Source organism: Taudactylus pleione, unplaced genomic scaffold, assembly GCF_031769625.1.
Source record: "Taudactylus pleione unplaced genomic scaffold, aTauple2 ptg000179l, whole genome shotgun sequence".
Taxonomy (NCBI): Eukaryota; Metazoa; Chordata; class Amphibia; order Anura; family Myobatrachidae; genus Taudactylus; species Taudactylus pleione.
Window position 1 is genome coordinate 29554480 of NW_028284581.1, and position 24138 is coordinate 29578617.

The 24138-nt window shown below is 43.0% G+C and overlaps 1 protein-coding gene and 1 pseudogene across 2 annotated transcripts in view; both read left to right on the forward strand.

The window, feature by feature from the left end:
* RTTN (rotatin) overlaps window positions 1–24138 on the forward strand; it is a 368340-nt gene that overhangs the window by 34011 nt on the left and 310191 nt on the right. For both annotated transcript variants that reach the window (XM_088475926.1, XM_088475927.1), the window contains exons 4-6: window positions 611–806; window positions 1766–1858; window positions 11243–11336. In XM_088475926.1, coding sequence (XP_088332052.1) covers window positions 611–806; window positions 1766–1858; window positions 11243–11336 — 383 coding nt within the window. The remainder of the gene's footprint in view (window positions 1–610; window positions 807–1765; window positions 1859–11242; window positions 11337–24138) is intronic.
* LOC148519976 (U2 spliceosomal RNA) lies at window positions 20200–20347 on the forward strand (annotated as a pseudogene).

The window sequence follows — 24138 nt, forward strand, 5'->3', positions numbered from 1 at the left end:
ATGCTATGATTGTATCTCTTTAGTTAATTTTAATTTTATTATTTTTGTGAAATTGTTTGTGATAACCTTTACCATGGATTGCTATTCACTGTTTTAAAAAAGTGCAATGTAATTTCGTCTGTCAAACTTGTTTTGCTGATGACAACAATAAATACAATACAATACAATACAATACTAAGGTGCGGGTTTTTACAAGTGGAGTTGTTACCCATTGCATCCAATCGGATCTTGCTATTATCTTTTAGAAGGTGCTAGATAAATGATACATTGAATCTAATTGCTTGCTATGGGCAACAACTCCATTTCTAAAAACCCAAACTTTAGTAAATATACCCCCTTAGTGCTTAGAGTGTGCACCTGCATTTTTTTCTATTGTGGAATAGCAAGCATACTGTCTGCCATACTAATATTTACCAATCATTAAGTTAGTATATTGCCTCTGATCTCTGATTTTGCAATGGTTTAGAAATCAGCAATATTTATAAAACAAGTAGGCTGAATTAAGATGTTGTTTGTGAACTCTCTACGATTTTCAATACTTGACTATTAGATGTATTCCCAAATGTATTTTTCATCCTCTCAACATTTAATTATTTTTATTTTTTTGCAGCACTCTTTAGCATCTCAGCGGTTGATTGAAATGGGTGCCGTGGATTTCTTCTCTCAACTTAGACCAAACATAGAGCCAAATCTTCAAGTTATAGTAGATGATATTTTGGATGGAATTTTCCTTCTTCCCACTGAAATGCCCTGTGATCCTGTATCTTCACCTGAAATCATATCCTGGCCAGCACAGGACTATTTAGGTAGCCATTACTATTGTCTAGGATTTACTGTATATTTTATTTGTTTGCTCCTTCACACAGTTTCTTTAACTAAAATTTTTAAAAGCACTTTTAAAAATCAGAAAATGATTATCAAGTTAATAATCTTAATTATTTTATTTTTATTCCTTATTAAAATGCATTCTAAAATCTGTAACATCCTATTCCTTTTTATGCAGATGCATACCATTTTGTTAAATCTTTTTACATAAAATGCTAAGTCTAATATAGTACTGTCTCCTTGGTTTAACAATTACCCAAATCATTTTTATATTTTATTTGACTTAGTCTATTTTGTTTTAATGCATAAAGCTGATCTCATTATCAATTTGAAGGAAATTGCTTCTTCCATGGTGTTGAGAGTCACACCGCAAACCGGCTACCTTTGTTGGTCAAGTGGCACTTCCTAGCATTGGGGAAGGGTATTAAGATATGTAGAGGGATGATTAGATTAAGAGGATATTTCAGAATAGTTGACATCTCTAAAACTTCTACCACACTGGTCAAATTCAAATCCACTTTTATTTTTTATTCTCATGCAGAGATATTTGGAAGGAAATGACAAAACAAAATCATACAAGTTAATAACAAAATTAATAATAATTCTGTAGGCACTATAACAGTTGTGAATTACTTTAATTCTGTAATGTTGGGTACACTCTAAACGATTTCCAGAATGGTATGCTGAATTGGACTATCGTCTAGTGTGCATGCTCTGTGTGCTCCCACGCACCGACACCAGCTCGTTCACCGGCTCGTGCATTGTGTACTGCCTGCCCAATATATCAGTTTTATTTTCCGGCGCCTTATTGACGGGCAACCTAGTCTGTACCCAGCCTTAATATTAATTTTCATAATTTCACTGAGATTTTGTCACGCAGTTATGTCTTGGCAAGGGGCATGATGTATTTTTTTTATCTAAAAATTTACTTTCTATTTAGCTATGCAGCAACAAGAAGATATAGCTACTGGATATTTTCAACCAGACACATTAAGGCTTGAACCTCCACAAATCAATCCAGAAGAAACAAAAGGTATGTGCAATAATTTTAGGAATATATTTGTTATGTGAATTGTTAGGGACAGGGATGAGCTTTTACATTTTTATTTACTATATCCCCCTCTAAAATACATTTCTTCTTCAGGGTTCATAGGGATCCACAGGAATACCATGGGGAAATGTGGTTGGAGTGATACAGGCTCCAAACAGTTAAGCTTTCAGCTCCCAGGATACCTCAGGTCCTCCTCCACATATACCCTGCCCCTGGCCACAGGCATTCCGTTTTGAGTTTAGTGTGGCAGGATTCAGACTCACCTTTATAACGTGTACTGCTCATGCAGTTACAAGCTTTTTATATTATGTTTTATTTTATTTCTTTTTCCTTTAGAGCAAGCTGCACTAGGCGTCCTAAAGTATGCCTGTGCTGCTGCTCCACCTATCCCCACTGGCGCAGCAATACCAGTAACCGGACTGGTGATTTCGGCGGGCACCAGCGGAGCTTGGCTAATGGCGATGCTGGGACCTGGGACTGCACCCAGAAGCATGTGGACGCAGGTAAGGTGGTTCCCGCTTGCGAGGAACCATGTGGCAGTCCGTACCTCCGGCGGATGGAGACCTGCCAGAGGTTTCTGTAGCAAGTCAGTCTGGCGTCGGGGACAATGACGGCGGCCATGTTATAAGGCCAGTGCACCCGGTGGTTGATACAGCATAGGGAAGGTAGGCTCTCCCTGGCACACCTCCCCCAGCCGCCGATCCAGCTGTTGTTTTCCAGCGTCTGGGTTGCTCTTCCTACCCTCCTCCATATATAAGACGCACAGCATCATTGTTATGCTGAAGCTGCTGGTCTCAGGAGGTTTGGGTCTCTGTATACCTCTCCCCGGAGGCCAGGTTATACAGTGCTCAAAATCTTAGTCCTGTGTTTTGAGTAGTTGATTCAGGGCCCATTGCAAGTATATTGTATATGCATTGTATGTGACTTTTGCTAGCTCTGCTGTGTTGTTACTGCTTTTACTGTCTTTATTTTCTGTACTGTGTCAGGATGTGGCTACTCACCCCTACGCCGTCGTCTCCGTGCTCCGAGGCATGTGGATGCCAGGCCTAGGAGCTGTTGCTGCTGAGTATTCCGGGTTCTGCTAGAATCCACATGTGCGCGTCTTTGTTCCATTACCGTGGACATGGGCGTCGCCATGTTGGTTCAAGTCATCTTACTAGTATCCTCCACTGGTAGCCTGCGGTTGGTCAGTTGCTTAATTTGGCCAATGACCAGCTACCTAAGGATATTAATGCTTAGTCTTTGGAACAGGAATTTGCCTGTGCAACTTCGCTTCTCCAATGATCATTTACTGAGACTGGGTCTTAGGCTCAACACTATCCTCCAGTGTTCTACATCAAGTTGCTAACCCTAGTGTTCTTTCTCTGCTTAGCGTCTTGGATCTCTAGTTGCTTCACTGTTCCGTGGTCGGACCACCACAGCTTTTCTTCCATCTGTCAGCATCTGGATTCCCAGTTACTTCGCTATTCAGCATCTCATATCAAGTGCTGATTACCATCGCTTTTTAGCGTCTCATATCAAGTGCTGATTACCATCACTATGCAGCGTCTCATATCTAATGCTTATATAGTCCTCCCATATCTATCTCTGTGTTTTTTAAAGGTACCTGCTTCAGGGGCTGCAACCTGTTCACTTGGTGCAGCGAAACCCATATCCCGCTTGGAGGGGGTCACTGGTGAATACCATCAGGTGGATTAGACTCCACGGCTTGGGGAAGTTCTCGCCAACACCTGGGGGAGACGTATGAAGAAGACGTATATATTGCCATCCCGTTTCTTGTCATCCCCTGCCCTTAGCCCTCCGGGCTTAGCTCCTGCAGTTGAAACCAACAAACTCCTGGGCTTGACATAGATATAGCTGTCACTACTATTTCTCCTCAACCCTTTTCTACAGTTTTTGGGGAATATTTGTTTTTGTATGTGTTTTCTCAAATTGCACTTCACATTTATTGTTAGTTGTGAAAGCAGTCACATTTGCACATATTTTATTATGTCTAAGAATAAGGGTAAACAGGAAATTGAGGCCCTGGTGCTAGTTTCATGTAAAAGTTGTTTGGAGGGCTTGTCCCATCAGGACTTTATACAGGATGGTTTGTTTGCTGTTTAAGAACCACCTAACCAGTCCATTGTGCCAGCCCCTGTACAGAAGCCATCTTAGGTGTCCTCCTTGTCTCAGGTTATGACACTGCTTGTGGACCATTTGGCTACTCCCATGCTGACCCCCTTAATGGGATATCCACAGCAGTTCCAGCCTGCTATGTTTGTTCCCCCTGTACATCCTTCCTGGATGGATGTTTATGCCCACTCAAGTCAGAGTACTGCTCAGTCAGCTGCTGCATTTCAACAAATGTTGCAAGCGAACAGACCTGTAGCCACTAAAGCACCTAAGTGGGCAATATCATTTTATCAATCTGCTCAGCGTGTAGATTCAGATACAGGTTCGGAGGAATTAGATGATGTGCCAGGTTCTTCTCCAGGGTCCGTCTCAGGACAGGAGAACCATCCTTCTACAGTGAATGTCCCTTCTTTGGTGAGGGCGGTCAAATCAATCCTAAATAAACAATCCTAAATATACAATCTTTATAAAAAGATTAGTATCTTTGTATCCTTTCCCAAATACTGAATGTACTAAGTGGGAAGTTCGTCCTACTGTGCATGCTCATGTGACACATTTAGTCAGGAGTGCTACATTGCCTATACCATCAGAATCCTCCCTTAAAGATCCTACAGATAAAAAACTTGAAACATGTCTTAAATCAGTGTTTTCATTCTCTGGAGCTGTTATTCTGCCAGCTATGGCTGAGGCTTGGGTATCCAAGGCTGTTAAAGAATGGGCACGGGCATTGGAGGATACTCTACCAAATGCCACCAGAGAACAGCTGACCTATATCTCCCACATTCATGAAAGCGGCCTCCTTTTTGGGATAAGCTGCAAAAGATTTTGGGCTCTGGCTTCTAAAGCATCGGCAGCTTCGGTTGTTGCTCCTTGAGCCCTTTGGTTAAGGTCCTGCAAAGCAGATACAGGATCCAAGAAGGCTCTGGAATCCTTACCTTTTTATGGAAACATACTTTTTGGAGCAGAATTGGATAAGATGATGGCTACTCTGGCAGCCTCAAAATCTGCAGGTCTGCCATCAACGGCTACTTCAAAGTCTTCTTTTCGGTCCTTTTGCCCTCAGGGAAGAGCAAAAGGACCATCTTACTCCAGACCGGCTAGTTCTCGCAGGACCACCAAGCAGCAACTAAGAGTTCCTGGCCGGTCAGACGTCCAGCCTCTAAGCCGGACGATAAACCCTCTGCCTAATGGGGTGGGCCTCTCCCTGGGGGATCGCAGGGTGGGAGGCCAATTTCTTCAATTTGGGGACTACTGACATCAAACAGCAACAGACGCCTGGGTCCGAGAAGTGGTCTCTCAGGGGTGTGCCCTCACTTTCCGGAGGCATCCTACCTAGAAGTTTTTTTTTTTCACAACTCCCTGATCAGATTCTATCAAAGCATTGGCCCTCCAGGAGGCCATTTACTCCCTGCTGCGGGCAGGGTTGATAATCCTGGTTCCTGTGTTTCAACAAGGATGGGGTTATTATTCCAATCCCTTTTTGGTTCAGAAACCAAATGGTTCTCATCGTCCTATTCTAAATCTGAAAACCCTCAACAAGTTTATCTGTGTACCCAATCTCCGTATGGAGATTCTTCGGTCAGTTATTTTGGTGATGGAACCAGGGGATTTTATGGATTCTCTAGACATTCATGATGTGTATCTGCATGTGCCTATTATGCCATCCCACCAACAATTTTTACGGTTTACTATCCTGTAACAACATTACCAATTTCAGGCACTTTTAGATTCTCAGGCACAAAGGCTGTTTCTGCCAGAGGACAACATTTTGGCCCTTTTATTGTGAGTATGCAAATTGCTCCGCAAGTGAATGGTATCCATTCTATCAGCGATGCAGGTCCCGGGTCAATGGTATCCACCTTCTACATGGTGGAATATACCCAGTTCCACTCCAGGCCTCTGCAACAATTGATTTTCTCCTGGTGGAATGGGCAGTATCCTCTAATATGGACCCAGACGATACTTCTCATTCCACATGTCCCTGGCCCCCCTCTAGATGATGGTCGGTTAACTCTGCAATATTCATCCCGGGAGTCCTCAACTGAGAAGCAGACTTCGTAAGTAGTCAGGACATACCTGCCAGAGAGTGGGCTCTCCACCTGGGGTTTTTTCAACTCCTGGTGAACAAATGGGGCATACCAGGCGTCGACCTCATGGCCTCACATCACAACCACAAGGTCCCCAGGTACGGGTCCAGGGCCAGAGTCCCCTCAGCCGCCTTCATGGACACACTAGCAGTGAGAGCTGGTGTGTCTTTCCTTTGATTTCCCTCCTCCCAAGGGTCCTCAGAAAATTCAAGCAGGAAGACGGGGCAGTTATAATAGTAGCTCCTGCTTGGCCCAGGCACCATTGGCTCACTGACATACGGAATCTGTCCATAGACACTCCCTTTCTTCTTCCTCTATGGCCGGAACTGTTAGCACAGGATCCCTGTCTGCATCCAGACTTACCTCGTCTGTCTTTGACGGCGTGGCTCTTTAGACTTCCATCTTCAGAGCCAAAGGTTTATCCAGATCTGTGATTCAAACGATGCTTAGAGCACAAAAGCCTTCCTCTGCCCGCATCTATTATAGCTCTATCTTATTATAGAGTTTGGCATTCTTTTGGTCAGTGGTATTCCCACAGAAAGTATGACCCTAAGGTTTTTAGGGTTTCCCAGGTACTTGCTTTTCCTACAGGCTCGGTTAGATCTCAGTCTCTGCCTGGCCACCCTGAGTGTACAGGTTTCTGCGCTGTCAGTTTGGTTCCAGTGAAGGATTGCTTCTCTTCCGGATGTTCTACGAGTTCAGCCACACTTTGTCCCAACGGTGGCACCGTGGGATTTGTCTTTGGTTCTTAAGGGGCTACATGCTTCCCCATTTGAACCTCTGGACTCAGTGGATTTGAAGTGGTTGAAGCGAAGATACTTTTTCTCCTCGCTATCTCTGAATGGCAGCGCTTTCTTGTCGCTCTCCCTTTTTGATTTTTCACCAGTATAGAGCTGTCCTCCGTACATTGGCGGGTTCTGTAGGTGAAGCCTCCGATGTGGTTCGAGCTCTCTGTATCTGTGGATTGTAGAAATTCGTTCAGAAAATCAGATGCTCTTTTTGTTTTATATGGCTTTCTCAAATGAGGCTGGCCAGCTAACAAACAAACTCTGGCTCGATGGTTGTGTATGACTATCTCTCAGGCTTAAATACAGGCTGATCTCCCTGTTTCAAACACGGCAACAGCACATTCTATCCGGTCTGTGGGACCATCGTGGGCGTTTCGTCGTGGTGCCTCTGCTGAACAATTGTGCAAGTCAGCCATGTGGTCTTCTGTCCACACTTTTCGTAGGTTCTATGCCTCTGATACTTTTGCCTCTCAGGATGCTTCCTTTGTGCGTTGGATTCTCCTTTCTGCTCAGGAGCATCCCTATTCTTAGGGGAACTGCTTTAGGACATCCCCATGGTATCCCAGTGGATCCCTATGGACCTTGAAGAAGAAAATAAGAGTTATGGAAGACTTGCCTTTGTTAACTCTCTATTTTCTTCAAAGTCCATAGGCTCCACAGGGCCCTCACCCTAACGCACCTGGCAGCATTGGGTAATTTTAATTTCTGTCATGGATTCCCTCATCTTGTGTGAGAATGTTTCTGGTGTACATTGTTCTTCCTTCTTCTCTTTTCTTCTCCTGCCTTGGGCTTGTTTACAAAACTGAATGTCTGTGGCAAGGGGAGGGGTCTATGTGGAGGATGACCTGAGGCTCCCTGGGAGCTGAAAGCTTAACTGGTGCCTGGATCACTCCAACCACATTTCCCCCATGGTATCCATGTGGACCCTATGGACCTCGAAGAAAGAGTTAACAAAGGTAAGTCTACCATAACTCTTATCTCCAGGAATAAAAAAGTTTGTTTGAGCTATATGTCTCCAGTCATCTGTATAAACTCAATAGAGTGTTAAAGGAGAACTCGTGTCTGATATTATTCCTCTCTCAGAAACTTACCTTTGTTCTACTATTGTAATTTAGTTTTCTCTTCCTACATCTGAAGCACACTTCCTTACACATGGGGTTAGTGAGGTATGGAGGTGTCAGCACTTAATGAGCTAATTATTAGCGCTATAAAAACTCCTCCACTCTAACTCCTACTTTTTCCTTACGTGCTGAAGGAGTAGTTCAGCATCGACTTAGTTTATTTTTATTTTTTTCCCCCACATCTCTACTGGCTGGTATTCCCCACTGTTCTTTTAGATGTCTGGGCTGGGTGTGTGTGAGGTGCGGAGGTCTCTCCTTACCTTTTGCAGGCTCTCCAAGAGGTGATGCTGGGGGCTGAGAAGGCTCCTGTTCACATGGCTCAAGGCCAGATTGCAGGGACCCAGGCATGGGTAAGGCGCAGTGGTGCAATCCCCAGGAGTGGGGGATGCAGCCAGGCGCCTGTACACCGCCAGCTACATATGTGGGGACGCTGGAAGGAAGTGCATCCAGGGTATGATATTAACCAGAATTGACGGTGGTGGTCTTACAGATCCCGGAAGCTGCAACAAGGAAGCGGAGAACAGACAAGGCCACACTCCTAATCAAAGGAGGGTTGGCTGGATTATCGACAGCAAAACCCTTCTCTCACCCTGCGTGAAAGGGTTTGACAGTAGTGGTAGATGTGCTCAGTGCCTACCCACTTTAAGGGGAACGCGCTGATGTAAAGCATCTGGCTAATCGGACGATGATTTTAGCCTGGAGGAGCAACCCACTGAAGTCATTCAGTCCATCAGTTGGAAAAGAGGCTACCAAGACGATTTACTGTTCAAAGCAGAATCAGAATTGGCACTTCAGTCAGATCTGTTAAGGGCTCTGAAAGTGTTACAGCACCATGGCTGGGTGATCAATTGGAAAAAAATCCAGCTTGGTTCCCAGATGACAAATATAATTTCTGGGTCTAAGATTCGAAACAGAATTGGCCAGAGTATTTCTGACACAGGAAAAAAATCAGTATTATTCAGGAGCTAGTCAACAGGATTTTAGGACTCAGAAGTACTTTGTTGCATGAGACTTTTAGGGATGCTGGTCTTTTTTTCATTCGAAACCATCCAATATTCATGGATCCGTTCCATAATGTTTCAGATGACCACAGGGGTTGGTCGAGATCCAGCCATCACTTAACAAATCAGTAAGCACTACAGATGCCATCTCAGAGGTTTGAGGGCAATCATGGAAAACAACAATTTTCAGGGATTATGGTCTCAGAAAGAATCAAGGCTTGCCATAAATGTTTTAGAACAGTTCTGAACCCATTAAGGAGGGCGGAAGATCTCCTTCTGGGGAAACCTATCAGGATTCAATCTGACAATTTTATTACAGTGCCATATATAAATCACCAGGGAGGTACAGGAAGTTCCTTAGCCATGAAGGAAACTTTTCAGATCCAGTCTTTGGCAGAGACCAGGGTCCCAGCTATATCAGCTGTGTTTATTCCAGGTATAGAGAATTGGGAGGCAGGCTTCTTGAATCGCCGAACAATCCTTCCAGGAGAATGGTCTCTGCATCCGCAGGTGTTTCGGAAGCTGGTGGAAATATGGGTGACCCCAGAGATAGATCTGATGGCTTCTCGATTCAACAAGACGGATAGGTTTTGTTGCAGATTCAGGGATACATTAGCATTTCAGATAGATTCAATGGTCATACCATGGACAGTCCGTCTGGCGTACATATTCTCCGATACTTCCACGGGTCCTAAGAAAAATACGAAAGGTATTCAAGTAATACTAGTAGTGCCAAATTGGCCAAAAAGAGTCTTGTTCACAGACCTAGTGAGAATGGCAGTGGGGCCGGGAGTCAGGCTCCCTTTTCATCAGGATCTGCTCCCATAATGCCCGATTTATATGCTAGGAAATTCAGAAATTAAATTTCATGGCATGGCTCTTGCAAAATTCTAAAAAAAGAGAGATTTTACAGATTCAGTAATCCAGACGATGATCAAAGCTATAATAAAAGTTTCTGCGGATAGTTATCATAGCATTTGGAAAATATATCAACTGGTGCCAAATAGAGAGAGTTTCAGACGATTCATATCATGACCTAGAATTTTGCCCTTCCAACAGGACAGTTTCTCTTTAGGTCTCGGGCTAAGATCCCTGAAAGTACAGGTATCGGCTCTGTCAATTTACTTGCAAAGAAGATTGGCGGTAATTCCAGAAGATAAGAACTTTCAGCAGGTGGTTTTACATATACAACCACCATATATGCATCCTATAGAGCCTTAGGATTTAAACCATGGCTATTCAGGCTGCTCCATTTGAGCCTGTAGAGGAAGTAGATTTAAAATGGATATTTTGGAAATTTTGTTTTTTCTTCTGGCCATTACTTCAGCTAGAAGGCTGTTAGAATTCGGAGCTTTATCCTGTAAATCTCCATATTTAATTATCCATAAAGATAGGGCCGTGTTTGTCCTTCATTTCAGCTTAAGGTGGTAACTGATTTCATTTTAAACCAGGAGATAATGATTCCCTTCTTTTCTAAAGTAGACAAGACAATCGGCAAAGAGAAATTGTCGTTTTTAGATGTGGTCAAAGTGTTAAAAGATTTCTTGGACAGGACTTCAAGTGTTAGACAGTCTGTTTATTCTTTATGACGAAAAGAGGTTGGTCAGCATCTAAATAGGTGATAGCTAGATGGATCATGGCCACAATTAAGCAGGCATATGCTGGGCTGATAGGCCTATTTCATTTAAGATTTCAGCTCATTCCACTTGCTCAGTAGGTACTTCATGGGCAGCATGGAATGGAGTAATTATGTGAAGCAGCTACATGGTCCTCTGTACATACATTTGCCAAATTTTACAGTTTTCATGACTGTGTGTCCAGTGAGTCTGACTTTGGTTGTAAAGTGTTATAAGTTCGGAGAAGTCTGGGCATGATGGTACATCCCCATGTGTAAGGTAGTGTCCCCCAGATGTGGGAAGAGAAAACAAGATTTATGTTTCTTACCTGTGGAATCTCTTTCTCTGATTCCATCTGAGGGTCACTGTGATCCCTCCCTCATTTGTTGAATCTGTGAGTAAGTTGACTATAGTTATTCTTCAACCTATCCTTCAGGCATTTTAAGTTTAAACTGAGGAAGGGTTAGAGGGGAGGAGCTTTTATAGTGCTAAAAAATAGCTCATTAAGTGCTGATGCCTTAATACTTCACTAACCACGTGTAAGAAAGTGTCCCCAAGATAGAGACAGTGAAATAGATTTAACAGGTAAGAACCATAAATCCTGTTTTTGTGACTTATGTTTATGTTACCACACACAGGACATAACAGTAAAACAACATGTTTGAAGTTCTCCACATTTCCTTGGTTGACGTTAACAACAACTGATAAGCATGTGCTCTCATCAAATGAATGGTAGGTAGAGTGTTTATTAAATGTCATGTACAGCTTTGTTTTGTTGTGTATTTCCTGTATATAGCTGTAGTGATTTGAAGGTAAAATTGCAGCATACCTCTTGATGTATATGTAGGTTGATTAACTAGTGTGAAAAAGTATATACATTAATCAATATTTAGTGTTTTGTGCTGAATTCAGTAATCCCCATTTATACAAGTGTTACTTCTTTATTATTGTATTATATTCACTGCCAGTATTTTCTTTATAATACTGGTGTAAGTGGAGGAAAGCTGTAAATATGACAGTAGCTTGGATGGGAATAATAATAATGTATAAATATTATTGAAATGTTTAATAAAACAATACAAAATATAAAGTGTGCTGCCAAATGTCCAAGGCAAAGTATCTTCTGGAGTGTTTGTTTTTATGTTGGCAAGTATAATTAAGTAATGGTGAGGCTCGATTTTCTATCGTGTCCAACAGGTCCTGTGAAACTCTTCATGGTTCCTTTTGTGGTCCACCTTATAGCACAGCACACTGACTACAAATCTGAGCGGTCTCACTGAACCCTTCCACTTCATATTAAACCAAGCAACAAAACCTTTTCAATAGTATGATTGCTGCATTACAGAGAAAAGCCACAGAGGTTTCACAACATAAAATCAAGGTGTTATTGCTGGCTTAAAAGAGGTTTGATTTTATCGGATGGAAACCCCACAATACCACTGGGTGAAATAGTGGGCTGTATGTTCAAGGGAAGTAGTCAGAATAGCAACACCATAATGTCAACATGGTGTGAATGTAGACATGATCAAAATATCCAAATTTAACATGTCGACGTTGACATTATGGACCGTATTCAATTAGAAGCGAAAAGTCAGTTTCTGCTATACGTTTTCGCCGATGATGTAATTTTCACCGATTTAATTTATCCCCGTATTCAATATCAGCGTCTTTTACACCGGTGCGAAAACGCAATGCAATGTACTAGGCGAAAAAGTTTTGCCTATGAATATCCGGCGGAAAAAAGTGTAGAATTGGGGTTTTGGGGTGCAGAGGTGCGGAAACCACCCTGCACCCTTTGTACACCCCCCTTGACGCAAATTGTATAAAAAACTGTCAAAAATACACAAAGGACACCGCAAAAAAAGCACTTTGAAAAAATGGGCAAAAAAAATCAAAGTGGGGGTACAAACTAAAAAACTAGCAAAATAGCCTTTGGGGGGGTCTGCAAGTATGGGGGAGGTGTTTTTTGGATTGCAGGTGTTTGCTGATGGTGCGTTTTTGGTGCTTTTTAATGCTTGACTTTAGCAACTTTAAAATATGCTTGCACCCATTTTCATGTACCCCAAATTTGATGGGCGTACTTATTTTCCCCCCCAAAAAATTGCAAAATTCTATTCTTCACCACTTGCTGACAGATGCTAAATAGCACCTATTGAGACCCTTTAAAAACCCCAAATACCTTTTAGTAGGGCTATTCGGGGGTACCCATAGTGATCCCCCATGTCAGTGCATCTTTTGGGGGGTGTCAGGCTAATTACCCCAAAACTGACAGAACTTGTCGCCGATTTCAGTTACGCCGGTCCCGTTTCGCCAATTTGGAATTGAATACGGGGATAAGCGTGCACGAGCGCGAAACTTTTTCGCACCCAAAACCAGCGATGATGGCGAAAAGTCCAGCAATGGACTTTTCGCTTCTAATTGAATACAGCCCTCTGTCGGTGTTTCAATTTCAACATTGTGAATGTCGACAGAATGTTGACGTGCACTTGGCATAAATCTGTGATTGTGCACGTCATTGCCGTGATGCTGTTGTGTTGACACAAAGCTCTATGCACTGGTCATGTGCCTTTACAGGTGAAAATTGAGCTCCATGTGATGGGGATGGAGTTGTTTCACTTGTAACAAGGCGTTGTTTGGTCGGTATTAATGTGGGCTGTGAATGTTCCCCATGATTATGCTGAAATATGCCATCTGTAGCGAGCATTAAACACTAATTATAATTATTTTCACGCCATGTATAGCAAATATTTTAAAATAGAATATTTATGTAAAATGTTTTAACATTTACCATGTTATATCCTTTATCGCCATACCACACATTCTTATTTTGTCTTCTTTCATTGTAACTTGCAATGTCTTCATTCATTGTACCTTGAACTTGTTCCCTGGTGCTCCACCATCTGGTGCCCAAAATGTGTCCCTTCATGCCCAAGAAGTTGATTCTGACTACTAGGAAATAACGTCCCTGCAATAAAAGTTACCCTTTCATGAAATCTACAGCATTATTTTATTACATTTTACTTTCCCTACCTCTGCTTATTATTCCCAGGATACTGTGCTGTGTTATAGGATATTTATTGCTGATGCAGATAAACTGCAGACACAAGGATTGCTAAGAGATCTCACAATTGGTGCGGCACACATGCATATATTTGTCAACTCTCATGAGCAAAACAAATGGGCAAAAGATATGTAGTTATCAAGCAAGTGATACAAGGAATAAATACTAAGAATATAGAGGCTTTGTTACAGTCCACTGAGGATTTAGTGCTATTCATAAACCTTTTTTCCCCAAAGGTGTTTTTTGTTTAGCCTTGCTATGTAGTGACATTTGAGCCTGCATCATGTAAAAAAAAAGTCAATTGAGATTTGAAGTGCAATTTAATTTCTTTATTTCTTCATGTAACCGTTGGCAACATAATCTTCTTGAATGATTGAAATCATTATAGCCGTATAGTGTTTAAATCGTGGCATTGTGAAAATTGGCTCTTGCTCTTGACCAAAATTCTGTGCAGATGTCTATCTAGTTATGCACTTTTTATGTTCTGTTTAATTTTATAAGTTTTGGTTTGCTTACTGTAAATTTTGTTTTGTAAAGTACTTTTTAATAAGTGATTCGACGGTACAATCATTTTAATTATGAGAAGGCATTTGTAACACTTGAATACCATATGCCTGCCTGCTACAGTATTTTAGCGAGTACAAACACAATAGTAAGTGCTTTTTAATTGTTTAGCCATTTGATCATTCATTTGCATTTCTAAATGTATTTTCATGTTTCAAAGTCAACAGTTGAAGAATTTTCTTTTTTTGCATCAGAATAAAGGAGATAAATAAAAACAGTCTGTACTCTCCGACAGCAAGTATCTACCAGTGATTTCTAGAATGCCCAAAACATTTTTTTTTTTTCTTTCTTTCCATTTTTGAATACTGGAATAAATGCATAGTAAGTTGATTTTTTTTTTTTTTTATAGACTTGACAGAGGCTCTCCCTTTTTTGCTAGCTGTCAGAAATAAAAAGTGAAGCCCAATTATATTTGTTATTTTTATATTCTAACTACTGTAAGCATTTTTGAGAAATACGAAAAGCTTTCTACATTTAAAAATACATATTATTTTACTGAGTATTCTTGTGCATCATGAGAGTGAAAACCGATTTTTTATATTTGCATGAAAATGTGCCAAATAAAATAGATATCGTTTTTAAAGATAACCATTTAAATATTGCTGGGGCTAAAGATAGTGCTGTAATTCAATGGTCATGTGTTGTGGTTCCCTGATTTATGCAGTATTAATTCTACACCAGGTAGTCCCTTTTTTTTGTGGTGGAGTACATGGGTCCAATAACAGGTTGAACGATTTATGAAATTCATTGCTTTAAAAAAGCATACATTATTAAACATATTCACACTTTTTCTATAAGTGAGATTATTTTAACTGGAAATTAAAAGCAACACAATATTAACTATTCTGACATTTTAAGCACTGATTTGTGTTTGCCCTTTCATTGGATAGATTAAATGCTGGTCTTTATTAAGAAGCAGACAAGCCAGTGTTTTCCAACCTCTGCCCTCAAAGCTCACTAATGGTCCAGTTTTAAGAATAGTTACAATACTATGCAAAAGTTTTAGGCAGGTGTGGAAAAAAAGATGCAAAGTAAGAATGCTTTAAATAATAGAAGCATTTAATAGTTTATATTTATCAATTAGCAAAGTGAATGAATAGAAGAGAAATCTAAATCAATGCAATGCTTGGAGTGACTACCCTTTGCCTTCAATATTTTACATTTATGATACAGTTTGCAGTGTAGCTGGACGCACGTAAAGGGCCGTGGCTGGCCTGCAGAGAGAGAGAGAGAGAGAGAGAGGTAAAGAATTGTAAGAGAGGCTTCAGGTATTACCTGCACAGTGCCTTTCATGACTGTATGGTTTTGCACTGTTCTATTTAGTCTGCAACATACAGGCCCATATTCAATTTGAAGTGGCGTTTTCGCCTCTGCCGGCGAAATCCCGTTTTCACCTACATCGCCAGTTTGAAGGCGAAAACTTTTCGCGCACGTGCCCGCTATATCCCCGTATTCAATTTGAAAGTAGGCGAAATCGGGAACCGGCGAAACTTGGATCGGTTAAAAAAAAAACGGGAATTTTTGGGAAATAATTGTAGGACCCTCCTAAAGATGTCCAGGCCAGGGGGATCACTATGGGTACCCCCGTTTTTGCCTGCATTAGAAAGTTGGGTTTTTAAATAGCCGCGGCATGTGTTTTTTTTTTCCCCAACATTGAAGAAGTGATGCAGAAGAGCACAGCTTTTTTTTTTTTTAAAAAAGTGGTCCCATCAAATTTGGGGTACATGAAAATGGGTACTAGCATATTTTTAAGTCCCTAAACGCATTTTTTTAAAAATCTGATTGCCTGACGGGACGTGATTGGGTGATGGGACGTGCAAGCTCCGTGCAGTCCCGTCAGCTGGCATTCGGGAGGGATTTGTATGTGTGGTAACACACATACAGATCCTGGGTACGTGGATCGTGAACTAGTTTTTTTGTTTTGCCAAGTTCATGGATTACTGCGGAGACCAGCGCCAGGATATAGGTTAGTATGTTTTTTTTTGTTTGCAGGGCCAGTCATTAAGGATATTCTACTGGACAAGGGGACAGAAACATCTGGTACAGTATAGGGAAGTATGTGTGAATGGTTAGGTGTGTGTAATAAAGTTATACTAATCACGGTGTGTGTGTTTTGTCTTTATTTAACTATTTATTTTACAGTGAAGTTACAGGTGCCGCATGTCTGCTGGCACTTGTAGTTCCACAAGTGCAAAATGGTAGGCATGCTGGCACTTGTAGTTCCACTGTAAAATACAATAGTTTTACATTATTTGGCTCCCCCATTACCCCCATACCAACTGCTCCAGGGGTATGGGGAAGAGCCCTGGGCTTCAGCGTAAGCCTGTAGTGCTCGGGAGGGGGACCCTTTTTTGGGGGCCCCCGAGATCACCAGCTTGCACTGACCGACTTGGGGTGCTAATGCTTTGGACCTGGAGCCCTGGTGATTGGGTCTCCGGGCTGTGGCATTACACCCCAGTCGGTTGGGTCTGGTGCTGGTCTTAAATATAGGGGGATCCCCACGTCTTATTCCCCCCAATATTTAAAACCAAGACTGGTCCCTGCCTGCTATTCATACATTGCATTGAGCGGAAAGTCTTCCAAATTGAACAGTGGGTAGAAGCCAAATAGGCAAAAATGACGTCATTGGACTTTTCGCCTCAAATTGAATACGGCCCTAAGTCTGTTCTGTTAAGAGGCTTGTACAATCCTGCACTATTGTATTGCTCTCTAGGCAGGTTATGAATTTACTATATCCTCTCTGTATATATTGACAGTGTTTTCTGTCCACTTTCCTTTTTCTGCTGTGTTCAAACTGTGTCAGGAAAGCCAGACAGACTGTCTAAGGGCCTGATTCATTAAGGATCACAACTGCAACTGAGGGGCCGATGGTACTCAATGTTACTGATGTTTATGGAGTTTTGCATGGTATTACGAATGTGAGATAGCGGTAGTGGGCATCTCTGCTGGCAGTGCGACGGCATTGAGATTGCATTCATTAGCATATTTTTGCAGCAGACTTGCGTGCGATTACAGAGCTGCGATCGCAATAGCAATCCTTAATGCAGTGGTTCTCAAACTCGGTCCTCAGGACCCCACACAGGTCACATTTTCCAGGTCGCCCAGCAGGTGCGCACAGATGTAGTCATTACTCACTGACACATTTGAAAAGATCCACAGGTGGATATAATTAATTCACTTGTGATTCTGTGAGGAGACCTGGAAAACATGCACTGTTTGGGTTCCTGAGGACCGAGTTTGAGAACCTGTGCCTTAATGAATCATCAGGCCCTAAGTTAAAACAATCTTCATCCTCTGTCTTGTTTTATGTTGGTTGTGGAACAAAGTTTCCACCATTAAGTAGGAGTTAAAGAGCTTTTATGAGTTTTTTTTTTTTAGCTCTATTTGTATATATGTATATAGATATACAGTGCATCCGGAAATTATTCACAACGTTTCACTTTTTCCACATTTTGTTATGTTACAGCCTTATTCCAAAATTGAATAAATTCATTTTTGGCCCACAATACCACATAATGACAACGTGTAAAAAGCTATTTTGAGATTTTTGAAAATTTTATAAAAAAAATAAGAAATCACATGTACATAAGTATTCACAGCCTTTGCTCAATACTTTGTTGATGCACCTTTGGCAGCAATTACAGCCTCAAGTCTTTTGAATATGATGCCACAAGCTTGGCACACCTATCTTTGGGCAGTTTCGCCCATTCCTCTTTGCAGCACCTCTCAAGCTCCATCAGGTTGCATGGGAAGCGTCGGTGCACAGCCATTTTCAGATCTCTCCAGAGATGTTCAATTGGATTCACGTCTGGGCTCTGGCTGGGCCACTCAAGGACATTCACAGAGTTGTCCTGAAGCCACTCCTTTGATATCTTGGCTGTGTGCTTAGGGTCGTTGTCCTGCTGAAAGATGAACCGTCGCCCCAGTCTGAGGTCAAGAGCGCTCTGAAGCAGGTTTTCATCCAGGATGTCTTTGTACATTGCTGCATTCATCTTTCCCTCTATCCTGACTAGTTTCCCAGTTCCTCCTGTGAAAAACATCCCCACAGCATGATGCTGCCACCAACATGCTTCACTGTAGGGATGGTATTGGCCTGGTGATGAGCGGTGGCTGGTTTGCTCCAAACATGACGCCTGGCATTCACGCCAAAGAGTTCAATCTTTGTCTCATCAGACCAGAGAGTCCTTCAGGTGCATTTTGGCAAACTCCAACACCTTATATAGACAGGTGTATGACTTTCAAAATCATGTCCAAACAACTGAATTTACCACAGGTGGACTCCAATTAAGCTGTAGGAACATCTCAAGGATGATCAGTGGAAACAGGATGCACCTGAGCTCAATTTTTAGCTTCATGGCAAAGGCAGCGAATACTTATGTATATGTGATTTTCTTAGTAGTTTTATTTTAATTAAATTTGCAATGTCAAAAAAAACTTTACATACATTGTCATTATGGGGTATTGTGTGTAGAATTTTGAGGACAAAAATGAATTTATTCCATTTTGGAATAAGGCTGTAACATAACAAAATGTGGAAAAAGTGAAGCGTTGTGAATACTTTCCGGATGCACTGTATAATTGTACAATAGTAACCTTGCTTCAAATTTCCTGTTGGTGATCTTTTTGCTGAAATATAGGTTGTGTGTTTTGTTAATTGTTATCCCTACTGTTGCTAAAGTTGGCTACACACCTATACAATCATTGGGCCGTTCATCCAATATGGAGAGAATGGCCGTTGGATTATATAGGTGTGTACGCTGTCCTGATGCAGGAGAGTTAGCTGATAAATGGCTTTTGAAGGGGGGCATCCACTACACGATTTTAGCAGGCAATTGAACGATAACGACGTCGTTATCATTCAATCGTTTAAAAATCGCTTAGAAATCGTGCAGTGTTTGGTCATTAACGATCAACAATGTGCGCTCCCACTGGTCGTTTGATCGTCTCGTCAGTCGACTGAACATGCAGGTCAATTTCACTTGATATATTAAAGATAGTTTGCAAATCGTTTGCAAATCGTTCAGACTGAAAGATAAAATTTCAAGGGAAAATCGTTTAGAGATTGGACAGGGAGTAGATCGTCTAGTGGATGTGCTCATGCAGCGATCGGAAGGTCGCATCTTATGTACTGTTTAATATTTATCGGTTCGTCCTCCCGATCCTATAGAAGCCCGTACACACTGTGCTATGTCTGCACAGTGTGTACGCGGCTGACGGGGTCACACTGAGGACAGACTGCACAGCTGATCGGGACAGTTTTACTTGATCAGCCTGCAATCGAAAAAGTGTGTACCCAGTTTAAGGGTAACTTCAGATTGTTCTTTGTATGTTCAGATCTGTCTTTGTCCCACAACACAGCTATAGTCCTTCTGGCTTGCTCCCAGAATGCCTACAACAGAAGGGCTCAGATAATAATCAGTACTGAGTAGATGCAATGAATGCTAATTAGGTGAGGTCATTGGCTCACCTGTGTTGCTTTTGGCTGTTGGCTAGAGATCCAGTGTGCTAGTTACGCTTGTAGCTCCTTGGTGTAAAAGGGGACAGGGTTGGATTCCCGGGTCGAGTGACCCGGCAATCCAACGCAGGTAACTTGCAGGGTTTAACACGGGAATGACCGGTGAAACACTGCAGTGTAAATGGCGTGATCCGGGTCACTATGAAATGGAGCGCGTCACATGCTGGCCAATTTGGCCGGCTTCAGTGGCGCTTGGTGAAGACGTCATCTTCAAGTGTCCACTTCCACGCAGGAAGAGCCGGATCACTGACCCGGAATTTAGGTATAAAAGCAGTATGAGATTCTACAGAAAAAAAGTAGGTGTCTGGTAAACATATATGGATTCTTCATATGTTTTACATACAGTATCACTAGGTGGTATGCTGGGCATTATGTAGAGGATGTTGCATGTGGCTCATGTTCTGACTCTCTTCAATAGATTAGTCATCTTTAATACATATTAGTTATGTATAGACATCGTTTCTCTGCCTTTTTTGGCTAAGACCAAGTGTAGTATCTGTTCTTATCAGTTTAATATCTGATATGCCACCTATCTGGGGTAGCGTTCCCGCTAGGCTGTTTTAGCGGGGCGTGGCGCCGCTAAAACAGCCTAGCTTACATTCTAAGGGTAGAGGCAGACAGACAGGCGTGACACAGAAGGGAAAGATAGGGAGGAAAGAGCATGAGGTGGGTTAGGATGAGTGCTGAAAGGCCTTGATGAAGTAGTGGGTCTTGAGAGCCCGTTTGAAGATTTGTAGAGAGGTGGAGAGTCTGATAGGGAAAGGAAGAGCATTCCAAAGGTAGGGAGCAGCACGGGCAAAATCTCGGATGCGGGAGTGGGAGGAAGTAATCAGTTGGCAAGAGAGGCGTCATGCATTAGTTGAGCGAAGTGGGCGGGCAGGAGTGTGAAGGGAGAGAAAGTCAGAAATGTATGCTGGAGAGGATTTGGTGAGGGCTTTGTAGGCGAATGTAAGAACCTTGAATTGGCATCTGAAGGGGAAGGGGAGCCAGTGTAGGGCTTGAAGGAGAGGGGAAGCAGATGTAGGACGTCTGGAGAGGAAGATGAGCCGAGCAGCAGCATTGAGAACCGATTGTAGTGGAGAGAGGTGAGAGACTGGGAGGCCAGCTAGGAGAAGGTTACAGTAGTCCAATCTGGATATGACCAGTGAGTGGATGAGGGTTTTAGTGGCATCCTGGGTGAGGAAGGGTCTAATCCTGGAGATATTTTTTAGGTGAAAACGGCAGGACTGCGAGAGGTGCTGAATTTTTCGGTTTAAAGGAGAGGGAGGAGTCTAAGATAACTCCAAGACAGCGCACTTTGGGGCTAGAGGAGATAGTTGTGCCATCAATAGATAATGAAATTGTGGGAAGTGATGTAGTGGAAGAGGGTGGGAAGATGATCAGCTCAGTCTTAGACATGTTAAGTTTAAGAAAGCGCTGGGACATCCACGAAGAGACAGTAGAGAGACAGTTGGAGATACGGGTAAGGAGCGAGGGGGAGAGCTCAGGGGTGGAAAGGTAAATTTGAGTATCATCTGCATAGAGATGATATTGGAGGGCAAAGGAGTTAATGAGTTCACCTAAAGAGGATGTATATAGGGAGAAAAGGAGAGGTCCAAGAACAGAACCTTGGGGAACTCCTACTGTTAGTGGAAGTGGAGGGGAAGAGGAGTCATGAGAGGACACAGCAAAGGAACGATCAGATAGGTAGGAGGAAAGCCAGGAGAGGGCAGTGCTACGTAAACCGAGAGAGTAAAGGATTTGCTGGAGGAGAGGGTGGTCTACAGTGTCAAATGCAGCAGAGAGGTCAAGGAGAATGAGCAGAGAGTAGTGGCCCTCGGATTTGGCGGCAAGGAGGTCGTTGCTGACTCTTGTGAGGGCAGTTTCAGTGGAGTGGAGAGATCGGAAGCCAGATTGAAATGAGTCAAGGAGGGAGTGGGAGGAAAGAAAGGTGGTAAGGCGGTTGTAGACAATACACCCAAGGAGTTTGGAAGCAAAAGGGAGAAGAGAGATGGGTCGATAGTTGGAAAGTATGTTAGGATCAAGGGTAGGTTTTTTAAGAATGGGGGAGACAAGAGCATGTTTGAATGCAGAAGGGACAGTGCCAGATGATAGGGAGAGATTAAGGAGGTGAGCCAGATGGGAACAGGCAGAAGGAGACAGGTGGGAGAGGAGACGGGAAGGGATAGCGTCAAGAGGGAAGGTGGAAGGAGGGGAGGACCGGATGAGGGCCAAGACTTCCTCTCCAGAAGCAGGGGAGAAGGATGTCAGAGTTGGTGAGACAGAAGGGGAGGGTTGGTAAGGGAAAGGAGGGGGAGGAGTGCTGAGGGTCTGATGGGATATGATGTCCTCACGTATGGAGTCAATTTTAGATTTAAAGTAGGTGGCAAAGTCGAGGGCAGAGAGCGAGGAGGGGAAGGGCAGAGTAGGGAGTTGAAAGTGGCAAAGAGACGCCGGGGGTTTGAGGACTGGGAGGAGATGAGGTTCTTGAAATATGTTTGTTTGGAGAGAGACAGGGCAGCACTGTAGGAAGATAGAATAAATTTGAAATGGAGGAAGTCAGCCTTAGAGCGTGACTTTCTCCACTGACGCTCTGCAATTCTTGAACACTTTTGTAGGTATCTGGTGCATTTGGAAAATGCCAGGGGTGTGGATCTGCGAGGGTGAGTAGTTATTGCCAGAGCAACAGAATCAAGAGCAGAAGTAAGGGAGGAATTGTACAAGGAAGTAGCTTGTTCAGGACAGGAGAAATGATAGGGGAGAGAAGAGAGTCCAGCAGGGAGGAAAAAGCAACAGTGTCAATAGCCTCAATATTACGCTTAGTAATGGTAGCCTTAGGAGTTAAAGGAGGGGAAAGAGAGAGGGATAGGTTAAAGGGTAAGTAGTAAAGGGTAAGGGTAAGTAGTAGTTGGGGTAGAGCTAGCGATAGAGGTGGGTGGGTAAGGGCAGACAGTGCTGGGGCAGGGAGGAGGTAAGTTCTGTCAGTAGTTGGGAAAGTGCTAGGGGGCAAGGATGGAGCTAGGGGCAGACAGTGCTAAGGGTAGGGGGGTAAGGGTAGAAATCATCTTGGGTAGCAATGGAGCAAGGAGGGGGTTAGGGGCAGGCAGTACTAGGTAGCGAGGAGTTAGATGGCAGCTAGGACAGTACTGGGGTGGAAGGATTATAGGGGCAGGCACTATGTGGGTAGGGAGGGGGCAAGGGTAGATAGCAGCTGGGCAGGACTGGGGGGCAAGGATGGGGTTAGGTTAGGAGTAGGGAAGGGGTAAGGGTAGATAGCAGCTGGGGCAGTACTTGGAGGTGCGTTGTCATTGTATGTCCCAAGATACACCTCTTCCCAGGTCCTAGTGTTGGCATTCTCACCCGAGAGAGTAATTGGCTGTTCTTAGGTTTTCTATCCTTTGGGATGTTACTGTGGAGGATAGTTCCTCCTTCTGAGTGGCCAGCCTTTGCATTACAACCTTCCAGTCATAATGGAAGGCTTTGTGTGAACCCAGTGTCCTACTGTATTTGCTGCCTCCAGGAGAGTCACCAAACTGCATGTGTCTCTGGGGCTTTACCCGTATCAGATACACATCTGAGGAGGCACTGGGGAAAGGTGAGCTACTGGTTTAAGCTGTCTGTGACCTTTCTTGTTAGCTGCTACGTGGCACGCTACTTACCGGTAGCCGCGGCCGAGCTTCTCCATGTGTACACTAGGTCCTATGGGACCCTTTTAAGCAATTCCTTTGGCTAGGGGTATGGGACCTATATTCCTTGGATGTATTTGGAATTTTTCCTCTAGCTGTATCTGGCATTTGGGTCCCGAACCTGCATGGGAGGCAGAGGTCTTTCCCTGGTGATTCAGTAGGGAATTACCTACATGTTATGGATCCCATGTGTATAGGGTTCTAGGTTCCATACTATCTCAGTGTTTTTGTCCACTGTCCTTACAGAACACACTATATGGTGAGGCTATTTACCTTGTCTATAGTCCCTTTTGGAATATTGGAAGATGCAGGTTCTACTTACACTTACTTTAGGATGAGGATTTTCCCTTACTGGCTGTGCCATCAATGGTTCACCATTCTAGAGGACATGTTGGCCGATGATCCACTCTTCCTTCCTCTATGTCCAGATCTTTTTCATTAATATCCATGTTTACATTCCGATTGGCATTGGTTGGCTTTGACGGCTTGCTTCTTAAAACCAAGATCCTGAGAGCTAAGGCGTTTTTCCGCTCTGCTCATGGTCCAGGCCAGGAAGCCAGTAATTTCCTGGATTTATTATCGAGTATAGAAATTCTATCCATCGATCTATCTATCTGTCTATCTATCTCCTGGTATGAGCGGAAAAGAAAAATGGCAGCCAGAATTTTTTTCATGTCTCATTTTTCCTCAGTAGGGCTTGTCTAAGGGTTTTCACCTATTTTAAGGGAC